Source organism: Tachysurus vachellii, chromosome 1, assembly GCF_030014155.1.
Source record: "Tachysurus vachellii isolate PV-2020 chromosome 1, HZAU_Pvac_v1, whole genome shotgun sequence".
In the NCBI taxonomy this organism is placed as follows: domain Eukaryota; kingdom Metazoa; phylum Chordata; class Actinopteri; order Siluriformes; family Bagridae; genus Tachysurus; species Tachysurus vachellii.
Window position 1 is genome coordinate 36,100,599 of NC_083460.1, and position 13,212 is coordinate 36,113,810.

General features: G+C 37.7%; 1 protein-coding gene across 2 annotated transcripts in view; it reads left to right on the top strand.

Annotated features, from left to right (window-relative positions):
• Window positions 1–65: 65 nt before the first annotated feature.
• Window positions 66–13,212, top strand: part of tmc6b (transmembrane channel-like 6b) — a 25,841-nt gene continuing 12,694 nt past the window's right edge. The window contains exons 1-4 of one of the 2 annotated variants that reach the window (XM_060885272.1): window positions 66–192; window positions 10,547–10,715; window positions 12,785–12,906; window positions 13,091–13,210. In XM_060885272.1, coding sequence (XP_060741255.1) covers window positions 10,657–10,715; window positions 12,785–12,906; window positions 13,091–13,210 — 301 coding nt within the window. In that variant the 5' untranslated portion in view covers window positions 66–192; window positions 10,547–10,656. Of the gene's footprint in view, window positions 193–2,597; window positions 2,667–10,546; window positions 10,716–12,784; window positions 12,907–13,090; window positions 13,211–13,212 lie in introns of those variants that run through there. The other variant, XM_060885282.1, reaches the window with a different exon arrangement.

Genomic DNA, 13,212 nt, shown 5'->3' on the forward strand with positions numbered 1-13,212 from the left:
GCTCCCAGGAAGTCATATGACACACGTTGTAGATGTGGGCGTTATTCTTTTACATGAAAAGCCAACATGACTTAAAGTGTGAGATGTCTAAGTGTTACAAATCTTTTGGACTTCCAAATAAAGTCAGTGCTTGTATGCTCATACTGGAACTGCTTCTACTAATGGGACTGCAAGGAGCTTATTAATGGAACTGTGAGTATGGCTTTTAATGGTTAGGGTGCATTAGAGTTTATTAGGTACATGTGGGGGTAACAGAAGATGCGTATTTCCTTTTGAGGTCTAGCATCACTATGGCACTATAGCTGACAACCAGGAACACTGTGTGGCGTACTATTGCCAGGAAATTTCTGATTTCATACTCAACATCTATGAAAATTTTGTCCATCAATTTATAATGTTTTAGTCCATAAATGAAATTACAACCTGTCTAGCCATCATCAGTCTGCTGTAGTGAAGAAATGTTCATTGAAACTTTGATTTATTTTTTTCGAGTATACTGTATAACTGGACCATAATTACCTTCAAATTGTACTCTTTAAATATTTAAATGACCACCAAATGCACGTTCACAATTATACATATTAAGGTACAAAACATGTTCTCTTTACACCGTAGTGACAAGGAAAAGTAAAATATGGTATCTTTATTTTTGATAATGTAAACCATTAACAAATAAACTACTCCTCTTAAATATGTTAACTTATCAGCATTGATCGGAAAGGTACAAATAAGGGACGTAAAATTTGTGATCGTGAAAGTATTCACACCTTTTGTTTAAAATCTCTAGAAGACATGTTATGGAAAATTACATCGTTACAGCTTAGCGTTTTTGGATATAGCCAAGCGTCGGGAAAACCTGACCATCATATTCATATCTGTGTTTTGAACATCCTATTCAAGATTTAGTCCCCTCTTTACTAGTATAAAAACCATCTTTTGTGAAGGCTTTTCATTAGATTTTGGAGCATGGCTGTGGAGATTTGTGATCATTCAACTACAAGTCAATTAGAGATGGCAGGCAGTGATGGCAGGTGAGGAGGACTGGTGCTCAGTCAGCATTCTAAATGATACTTAGGAGTTCAGTGTGGTTGGGGTCAGGGTGTTAAGTAGGCCTTTGGCGGTATGTTTGACACATTTGGTATGGGTAAAACCTTAGAATTGATTTGACTGAATTAAGATTCATATGTGCTTGAAGGATGGCATACTCTCTTTTTCCTGTCACTTAGAGCAACACTAGGCAATCATGTGTGACTCTGAATTCATGCATGCAAGAATAGTAATGCTTTCTTCTTAGTGTGTTATACTCACTCACACATACACACACACTACATTAATATAATGAAAAAAAAGTGCTATGTTATGTGGCTTCATTTAAGCAGATTTTATTGATGTGATAGACAGGCACAGGAAGTCAGTGGAGAGTCAAGCATCACACACAACACATTGCACATCAAGTACACACATAAATCTAGTTAAATCATACTCAATATCTAACCCAAACCTAAAACTTATCATCATTAAAAGGACATCTTTTGACACAAACCTACACACTGTGGGTGGACAAAAAGTTTTTTTGTCACATACAGAAATGTTAAACCACAAAATGGAAAAAGCGAGGGGGGAAGACAGGCTTGAATGATACATACCCACTGACATTTAAGACAATGCTCAGTCTCACAGCATACTAAGAAGAAATAGACGAGAAATTTAAATAGCTTAGTTGCATAAATGGAAGTGTGTGGGATACTAAAATAAAGTCAATGAATGGATTTGCTGTTATGGCCACATGCAATCGATTCAATATTCCATAAACCTTCCTTCCTCTTTGCTGCAATTACCCACCATAAGCCTTAGGTTTTTATCCCATTAGTAAGAATTAAGTTGCTCATTATATATCCAGTATTATACGTATATATATATATATATATATATATATATATATATATATATATATATATATATATATATATATCAATAAAGTACACAAACTTTCAAAAAAAAACTCACAAAAACTCTTCCAGCTTAGAAGTAAAAGAAGCTTGATTTTTTTGAATTTGCAAACACGTAGAGCGCATGCGCAGAAACACCAGGTCAGAACACCTACCCTAAGAGTGAAAAGAAAATTAAAATATCCATCTGTTCAGTTAAAATTAACAAATTTGTTTTGTTTTGAGCAGTGGAACAAGACATTTTACATTTGTAAATTTTATTAATTAATTATGTTCATTACAAGCTACTGTTGTATACCGTGCCCAGTTTTAAAATATTATACAATGATTCGTTATTAAAAATAAATCATACACTTTTATGATAAATGAGTTAAAGTCAATCAGACGTGACTGACAAAGTTCCACTATATATATAGGACTGTACCACTTTGGTGAAACTCGGGGAGAGTTCATTTATATAAACAGTGTACAAATTAGTGAAACCTAATTGAAACCTAAATGTGCTTCTTGTTTTTTTTTGGAGCTTAAATAGCATATGAAGTAAAGCGGTAAAAATATCAAATTTTCGTGTCGCTCTGCCGAGTTGTCTAACACTTGCTACCCCCGAATTCCCCGTGAAACGGAAGTTGTCTGTTCCACAAGCACACAGAAATACACAGATGCAGAAATACACAACAGTTGAGTGAGCTGTGAAAGTCGGGTGTAAGACAGTGTCCGGTGAGTAGACTCGGGAATGGCAACTAATATGCTTTGGTTTTATTGTATTTTAAATGTTATTTTTAATTGCTTGCGAAGTTAAAACTCGAACTTTATATAGTGTGTTGACTGAAGTGTGTTTACTTTGTTTACTTATGACATGAGGAAGTGAATAACAGCTGTGCGTTTAATAAATATAAGATGTAAAAACTACAAGGTAGGTTAATTTACACTTTGTTTTATCGCGTGTACGGGAGTGAAACGACTCGGTCCCCCAAACCCCACTGTCTTCTGTTGTGTTTGGGTCTCTGAAGCTGAGTAAAAAAGTTTCCATGGTTTCCTCCAGTTACTTCAAGCACTGCACGCGCGCACACGCGAATCTGTGGGAGACTAATAAATAACCTCAGAAACACGATCACGTGCTCTGTTTATTGTACTGCGAACAATTACTAATTTTAAATAAGACAAATTACGCGTTTGCTAAATGTTGTACCATTGAAATGACACACACTATTGAAAGTAGTGTTTTTATACTAGTTTTAACAGACCTGCTCTGACCGCACCGTTTAGGACAGGTAAGGTTATGGAAGGCCAAACGGTTCACAATTACATGAAAAACGAGTGGTGTCCCATTTTTTGTTATTAATAATAATGACAACAAATGGGATACCACTCGTTTTTCATGTCCCTGAGACCCATTTGGCCTTCCATAACCTTACCTGTTGTAGTAGTAATAATAATAATAATAATAATAATGAGGGAAATACAAAAAATCAATATACAGACACTGAAAACTTTGTCCACCTAGTCTTATAATAACATTTGACCATGTTGTTATTATAAGACCTAAGTGTGTGTAGCATAATAGTGCAGAAGCAATAGCAATATGAGTGCCATTATATTTGCACACCTGGTCCATATCTTATGTACATCCCTAAGATTTAAAAGTGACATTCACTACGTAGATGGCAGTTCAGAGCCAAAATCTCCTTCTCATTCAGGTTTCCAATTCAAAGATGAAGTCATTTTTCAAACACAGTGACCAGCATTGTCTCTAGTAAAGTTTTCTGTTGTCATCATGAATGCTGTCAAGATTTCTGTAGGTTTTGATGGCAGCATGATGGGTTTTTAAAAGTCAAATGCTAATACTAAAAATACTAAATGAAACACACTTTATTCAGTTTAAAAAGGTTATGTCTGAATGTGACCCACAGTAATATTTCAAAATATTCAATATTCCAGGAGATATTGATATATCTTAGTATTTCTCATAACCCCTGTTGTAAACCAAGCAACCCCATGTGGTGTAATGACCCCTAGTTTGTGAACTTAATATTACTGTATTATAGCCATTAGAAAGGCACAAACATGGTGTAAAATGAATCAGTTTTACTGACAAAAACAAAGTGTTTAATAATAAAACATAATTTTAAATTACAAATTAAAGCTTGACCTACTGTATAAAGATATTCACAGCATTATATAATAGATCCTGTTTTGTGGTGAAATGTGACCCACATTCTTTATGAAAAAACTTTACATATGAGTTGTAGTGAGATTAAATCTGAGTAGTGAGATCAGCAATCTAAATAATGTGTTATTGAGCACATTCCGTGCTGTAGCAAGAGGCTTCTGAAAATGTATAAAAATATTGAGGAAAACCTGACTCTAAAATGCTGCTGGTTTCAGAGATGATGCCCACAAGTTTTAGGTCATACATTACTGGGGACTGGTGAGAGAGATGTTTTTTGTGTGTGAGACACAGACACAGACACAGAGCGAGAGAGAGAGCGAGAGAGAGAGAAAACGATAGTAAGCCACTAATCACTTCCACATTTTTTTTCTCTCAAACCACCGCTTACATTTACATTTACAGCATTTGGCAGACGTCCTTATCCAGAGTGACGTACATAAGTGCTTAAATCTCTAACATTGAATCATTAATGCTGGCCCACTAGGTTACATATTTAAGATACCATGAGTTTAAAACATATGTTCAGAGTTACAATGAAAAAGTGTCGTTACAATGAAAAAGTGTCGTAAGTTTTACTTATGAAAAGAGTTTAGAGAATAACTTTTATTTCTGATTTCTGAGCTGTTTTTTGATTAACTATAAACTTGTTTAGAACTGTAAGCCTCGTTTATCGTTCTGTATACAACTTACACAGCAGCAGCTAGACCAGGTTCACTCCACTCTCATTATAGAAACAGCTGTGTGTCAAACAGCATTTACTCATCAAAATGATGACCCGCTTCGAGAATGACTTAATTACGGATGTTTAAAGATTTCTCTTCTTTATGAGATATGGGATGTTTCTCAAAGGGTGTCATGTGGCAATAAATCTAGATTTGTGTCTCAATTTTGTCTTGTCTCACTGATTTATAGTGAAGTGAGAACTGATCAAGTCATCAGGAATAACCAAATCCAGCCCATGCAACACAGAGACATATAAATAAAGAACAGAGACTGTAATCATTAGGTGCTCAGATTCAGGTGCCCACAGGCTTTATGTCTACACTGGCCACAAACAGAGGAAATGATTAAGAACTACAGAAAACAACCAGTTCCTGTGTGCTGTGCTTTCTTACTGTCAGGAAAGTTGTGACATTAAAACCATTTGGCAAGAAGTGGTCATCCTCTTAAAGAAATTTAAACTGCCACAAATAAGACTGGTCAGGTTTGCGTAGCCGTTAGGCTTTAAATAAGACTTTTTTTTCCGAGCAGTATGACTCATGAGGTTATTAGATTGTGATTAGTGATAGGAACAAGTAATAAAATAAAAATAAATTCAGCAAGCTCTCATAACACAGCCACGATTGCCAATACATTAATCTTACTGAAATTACAGAAAATGTTCAATGCAATTATTGTAATTAATTATCACAAAATTGCAAGTGTCACAAATGCATCGTGCATTTTCTGAGGCTGAACTGCAACTGATTATATGATAAAGCATAACTGGCTGTAGTATGTAGTATGTGCAGAATAGATCGTTAAAGTCCCACATACACATTAACGCATGTTAATGGGTATCGTATCTTTTCATCACACCCCTCCAGCAGTTTTTTTTTCCACATGCAGTAACACATATGTACAAGCTCTGTCTGAATTTTTCTTCTTTCAGACCATCTTCTTCTTTCTGTATCCATTAATACGTGACACTTGTGTCTGTGTCTATTTTCACAATTAGCAGATGTTTGCATATCCTTCCTGTCATTTACTGTGAAACATACTATGTACATACAACAACAATGTACGTTATTGTACACGTGTATTTTGAGGCGTATATATTGATGTATGTACTATACCTACTCTGTTGCTGTTCATAATTTATATTCTGTTCTTCCTTATTGAGGACTTTATCAAAGCAAAACAAATTGTGTGCATACAGTAAAGTTTCTTCAAAGTGACAGTCACCAACATTTCAGTCACCAACATTTTTCTTGTTCGTACAAATAAGGCTTCTTTTCTTTCTTGCTCTTTTGCTTTCTTGCTTGTTTGCTTGCTTGCTTCTGCTAGCTGCTGTTTCTTACAGTAACCGCAATGAGGAGAAACTGGCAAAGGGTCACTTGCTGAAGGCAATCAGACAAAGAAAAAATGTGTAGGCAGGAACATAGGAAAGAATGACCAGAGTGTTCAGACTGCTGAAGTCAGCTCTTTCCTCAGTGAGGCACCCTGATAAATCCCTCTCTCACTATCGGTCGTATAGCTTTTTCTCTCTGTCTGAAATAAAAACGAGCACGACAGCTGCAGTTGACAGCACTGAAAACCGAGCTCCAAGTCACTTTTCATACACAGCAGTATCATATAATGTAAAATACAGGATCAAACAGTTTAGGTGGTTTCTGTATGAGCGTTGAAACAGAACTCGTTTTTCTCATTCATCTTTCCAATGATTTCTTACTACAGCTCTCTGCTGATGTCATCATTGTCTTTGTGCCAGACCACCTACACCCAGATGAATTGTGAAAAGTGCCTCTTTCTACATTTCCCCACAAACACAAACAAGAGCTAGTGACTATTACGCATCGTATAATTAATTACCTAGTAATATTGTTCTCTATAAATCTTCTAGGCTTCTTTATAAGCCTGCAGATTGATAGTTGTAAAGGGAAAAATGTGTTCAGCATTTTAACGTGGCTCTCCAGCTGGTCCTTTCACTAGTTCTGTGCATGCTTTTGATTCCAGTGCACGTTAGGAAATTCAGCATGTGTTTATAGTTTAGGGTTAAAAAGAGGGCCTGGCATCAGTTTGTGTCTAGTGTTCTTTACTATGGTACTATGGTTCTTTAGTATGCCTTACTACTAAGAAATTGTACACACACTGCAGAAACTTTCTGATAAATTATGAACACTGTGTATGCATAGAAAATCATATCCGTTTATCCAAACAGGCTCCTCCCTTGGCACAGGTTTTACGCCGGATGCCCTACCTGATGCAACCCAACCCTTTAGATGGGCTTAACCCTTTAGTGGCTGGCTGGTTAGCTCCCTGCTTGGGAATCGAATCTGGGCTTCATGACACGTTAGACAATCTGAGCTGGTACAATTTGTGGATGCCTCGGGATGGGTAGAAAGAGCGAAGCAGTGGAGAGGATTTAGTTTAGCTGCTGTTCATAATATTAGCAAGCACTAGTAGCAGCAGTTTGTAATCATTTCTAAACTTAACAGGTAGCCAGTATAAAGATGATAAAATTGGGGTTATATGATCATATTTTCTTGTCCTAGTGAGAACTCTGGCAGCTGCATTTTGGACTAACTGTAGCCTATTCATTAAAGATGCAGGACAACCTCCTAGTAGTGCATTACAATAGTCCAGTCTAGAGGTCATGAATGCATGAACTAGCTTCTACGCATCAGATAAATATAGTATGCTTCTTAGCTTTGCAATATTTCTAAGATGGAGGAAGGCTTTTCTATGATTTTCTATATGACACCCAGGTCTTTCACTGTTGAGCTAGAAGATACAGTACATCCCTCTAAATGGAAGTTGAATTGTGAGAGATTCTGTGTACTGTTTTTTTGCCTGATAAGAAGTATTTCTGTCTTATCAGAGTTTAACAACAAATTTACAGGTCATCCAATCATTTATCTCTTTAACGCACTCAGTTAATTTAGACAATATTGCAATTTCTTATGGTTTTGATGAGATGTATAACTGGGTATCGTCAGCATAAGAATGGAAACTAATCTCATGCCTTCTAATGATGTTCCCTAAGGGAAGCATGTATATTGAGAAAAGCAGATGGTCCTAGAAGTGATCCTTGAGGGATCCCATAGTTAACTGGCAATAAACTGGAGGATTCACCATTTTAATTCTACAAAATGGAATCGATCAGACAGGTAGGATCTAATCCAACTTAAAGCTTGACCCTAAATACCTGTGTAATTTTGGTAGCGACCTTGGAGAATGTTGTGTGTTAGGATGAACATTGTTCCTGATACTTTTAATTTTATCAGCGAAGTCCTCACTACTGAACTGTGATGGAAGTGTTTTCAGATCTCTGGATTTTTGTTAATCTAGCCACTGTGCTAAATAAAAACCTGAGATTGTTTTGGTTATTTTCTATGAGTTTGCTCAGGTGCTCAGCCCTAGCAGCTTTCAGAGCCTGTCTATAGCTGGACATACTGTCCTTGTACGCAATTCTAAAAACCTATAATTTAGTTTTTCTGCACTTTCGCTCGAGGTTATGGGTTACTCTCTTGAGTAGGGTTGGGTATCAAAAGAAATTTTCCGATTCTGGTTCCAGTTCTGCCTTACGATTCCCTGTTCTGATTCCGATTCCATAATAAAAGAAATGTGAAAAATAATGCACAATACTTAAACAATTCAATTTGTGTTTATTAATCACTCTATAAATATTTTAAACAGAGCATTTCAATTCATATCAATTTAAATTTAAATAAATCCAACATCATATTTAACATCCAGAATTACAACTTAGCAAAACAGTTAGCAATTTTTCTGAAGAAACATTAACATGTCTGCTTTCTCTGGGAGAAGATGAGACCTTTCCTGGCTTATTGTATCTCCAGCTGTGGAGAAAACCCTCTCAGAGGGGGTAGATTTACTTCATTGTTGTAGCTTTGGAAATGAATCCACACTTTAGACTTTTTTTTAGACATGTTTAACATAAAGCGTACCTCAGCACAGCAGCACGAGTGACCGATTTCTGTGGTAAGCTGCGTTAATTTGGTTGCGTGACTGTAAACAGTGTAAACAATGAATATACTGTACATGAGGTAAGACATGGCTATTTAAAGTGACCGCTCCCAGCGCTTTGCCCGTCATCGCATCGGAACCGCGTTTGGAACCCGAAACTTGAAAATTCCGCACGGTTCCGGTTCCTGTTAAAAAACAGAACCGGTTCTGAATGAGAAAATCAGTGTAGGGCCCTGGGGGTCTATACACGGTCGCTAGCGCAAGAGACATCAGGGATTTTTTTTTCGTAAGCATGTGTGAGAGTACAACATTTAAGAACAAGCACATCAAAGGAATTAAATCATCTATAATGTGTTCTAAGTAGCAGTAAGGAAATCGCTAAAGATGGTGGCAACACCACCTCTACGACCCGTCTGACGAGGCTCATGCTTATAGATATATCCTGATGGGGTAGACTCATTTAGACTAATGTAATCATTTGGTTTAATCTAAGTTTCAGTAAGGCAGATGCAATAAGGCTATTTTCTGAGATGATTTCATTTACTATAAGTACTTTGGGTGCTAATGATCTAATGTCCGGAAGCCCAAACTTTAGGGTTTGTTTCTTTAGAATTTTTCTGGTCCAATTATGGTAAGATTATTACAACAACATGCAGCAATATATTTTAGATTTAAATGATGCATGCTATTGATTCTGTCACATATATTAGTGTTTTTTTTATTTTTTTTTTAATTACTTGCTTTATGTTATATGCTTCAGCTGTGAATTTCTCTCACTAGGTTTTTGTCTGTGTGTGGTGGTGGTGGGGGGGTGTTGTTTAGAGGCAGGTGTTATTGGAAAAGCTCATAGATTTGCTTTTGTTCAGTCAATCTAAATGAAAATAAAGGTGCAATTGTATTTGCTTTCATGACGCTATTATATACACTTATATGTAACATGCTTTAAAACACATCAAGGCATGAGGAATCCCCCCCCCACACACACATACACACACACATAATTTGATGTGATTCCTAGAAATAATTACCAATTATCATAAATCAAGATTATTAAGTGTATCTACAAAATCCGTTTATTGTTTAAATCTCTGATTCTGTAGATATTCTTTCTAGTTTATTTAGAAAAAATCATGGTTACACTAGATTAAATGTAGCTTATACATAAATATTTAAAAAATAAAAACAAATTTTTGTCAATGAATCAAATGTTTGAGAAACCTGCACAGGGTTCCAGTGTTGTGTGACTGCATGTACTGTATTTCAAGGCTTTCTGAACCTGAGATGCCTCTGATTTAAATCTGAACAGTCTGCTACACTTACACGTTCCATTTGAATGAGTCGTCACTGTGGATTGTTGCTTAATCAGGGTTTACTGAATGCCATCTACACACCGAATTCACCGCTTTACTGAAAAACTGAAAAACTTGAAGATGGAAAATCACAGTACAGACTCGTATTGCAAATAATTTGGAGATTCTGGGGAAATATTTCAGTTTTATTTATTTATTTTTTGAATTTAGCCTAGAACACAGTGGTTGTGTGCTTGCTTTGGTGCTGATACATCATGTTCATTCTTGTTACCTTTTGAACGAGTGAGTGTAGGTATTTCCACCCTTGAAAACCGTTGTCAGACGTGTTGAAACGTGAAGAACTCTTTAATGAGACTAATGCGACAAATCTCCTTTCTGCTCTCACTCTCCCAATCCCTCTTTCTTTGTTTTTTCTCATTTATTTTCAGAGCTGATTCGGGAGAATGACCAGAGTTGGGAGCAAGTCTAAGGTATTTACTTTGTGCGTCGATGGACTTTGAGTGACAGTTTAAGGCAGGACCTGCAGACTACAGTGGAGATGGCGGCTCATAGTGTGAGCTTCGACATAGACGTCGACTTAACAGAGGCAGGATTAGAGTAAGTATGGTTTACTCATAAAAATACAAGTTCTTTGCTTAACGTTGCTTTGCTTCCACCTTTGCACCCTTTAACATCCTTTCATGTCTTCCTGTGTCATCTTTGTACTAGGCAATTAAAACATGTTTGTAGTGTGTTTGTAGGAAGTTTGAACTCTTATCTGCTTCCTCCTCCTAAGTTTGACAGAAAGCAATGTTTTCAAGCTTTCCTGTACTTTGTTTTAAGCGGTCTGCATTCTACAGGAGATGAGAGCCTTTGTTTTGGCTGTTTGTTTGTGTCACATCTGAATCACTAATCATGTGATTACTCACGTCATGTGCAAGTCAGTTCCTTTTGTTTTTGTCTTCTGATATCGAGAAGTGGTGCTGGTGTTTATCTCGTACCAGCCTTCTTCTGTGAGTAATATGGGCAATTCTTTGTAAAAAGACAACTTTTTCACACTCACATCTCTGGTCATCTTTCTCATCACTAAATGGCCTGATTTCTGAATCGTTTAATAAAACCAAGGGTATAAACACGGAGTTTTAAAACATTTTATTAACAACGCTCACTGAGTCTCAGCCCTTACCCAAATAAAACTAATCACCTACATCAAACAGCTTTTAGTCACTCGGACATCAGGAATCAGAATCATGTTAAAATGCTGTTTGTAGACTACAGTTCAGCATTCAACACCATAATTCCCTCCATTCTCAGCACTAATTCCTGGGACTTAACCGAACCATATGTCGATTGATCTCCAACTTACAGACTACAAACAGTACGGGTGGGGAAACATGTCTCATCCTCTCTCACTCTCAGCACTGGAGCTTCCCAGGGTTGTGTTCTGAGCCCCCTGCTGTACTCACTGTACACATACAACTGCATGGCCACTTCCGACTCACTTCCGATCAAGTTTGCTGACGACACCATTGTTGTGGGCATGATCTCCAACAACAAAGAGAGGGCCTACCAAGAAAAGATTAAAAACCTGGAGATTTGGTGTCAGGAGAATGTCAGCAAGACAAAGGAGGTGATAGTGGACTTTAGCACAAAGCAGGAGAGGAACCATCAACCACCCATGATCACAGGGAGCCCAGTGGAGAGAGTGGACAGTTTTTGTTATCTACATGTTCACATCATGCAGGACCTGTCATGGTCCTGTTACATTAACACCATGGTGAACAAGCCCCAGCAGTGTCTCTACCATCTCAGACACTTGGATCTTAAAATGAATTCTTAGGGGCTAAAGACTTGGTTTGGGAACAGCACGGGACAGGACAGACAAGCTCTCAAGTGGGTGGTGTGATCAGCTGAGAGTACCAGTCGCATCAAGCTCCCTGATCTGTGTCTATATACTATATACTGACTAACTGGGGAAGTCGTGGCCTAACCCTAAGGTTGTGGGTTCGAGTCTCGGGCTGGCAATACCACGACTGAGGTGCCCTTGAGCAAGGCACCGAATGAATTCTGAGTAGGGGTCACCATACTTGGCCGTATGTCACTTCACGTCACTGTCGTCACTTATATACAGCCAGCACTTGTTTGGACTGAGGCCAGGAAGATCTTGAAAAACCTCAGCCATATAAACAATGGACTCTTTTTCTCTGTTGTGTTCAGGGAAGTGCTTTTGCACCCTGAGAGTGAACCCAGAGAGAATGAGGAGGAGCTTCTTCCTACAGGCAATTCGGGCCCTCAACCTGGTGAACACCTAGAGCCTGAACCCCTTTCAGGACTTTTTCAAGACTGCCACAACAACCACTACTATAGCCGGACATTTGCACTTTACAGACTACTTGTCTAAACAGACCATTCGGTCACTGAAGTTTTCCTTTTCTCAGCTCATTCCGCAGTCATCTGTTGGATTTCCATAACTACTGCCATTTGTCTAATGAAGAATTTCACCATTCACAAAAGACCAAACCCTCCTTCGTACTATGTACACTACACCTGAAACCATTGTTCAGTTTTTTTCTTTAATAAAGCTATATTGCCAAACATATTATTTATCACGATCATGCAAACATCTTGTTGTACTGCAGTTCGATATTTTGCTAATGTGATCTGTGTGGTGTGTGGTTTGTTTTTAGAAGCCCTGCAGATGAGGACTTGGTTCATGACTCCTTCACTCGGCTTATTGAGGAACAGAGTCAAGATCTAAATAACCATGAAGAGGCAATAGAGCTGTACCCTCTAAAGGAAGAGACTGAAGGTATATTTTATACACATACACACACACACACACACATACACCCACACACACACACACAGCTTCATGTCAAATACAGACAGTAGCTCTTCTCTTTTGGAATATTAAACAAGCAAAGATGCACCTTTTATGTCCTGCTGATTTTGTGTGTGCTGTAATAGGCATGTTTCTCTGTATGTGTTTTTAGATGATTTTTCATCCTTACCTGCTGATGAGGACCATGACAGGACAGCTGATCCGTCAGTGGACGAACGCTGGTCTTCAGCTACCCTCAGAGTTCTGTCCTCCATGCCCAGCCGCACCATTGGT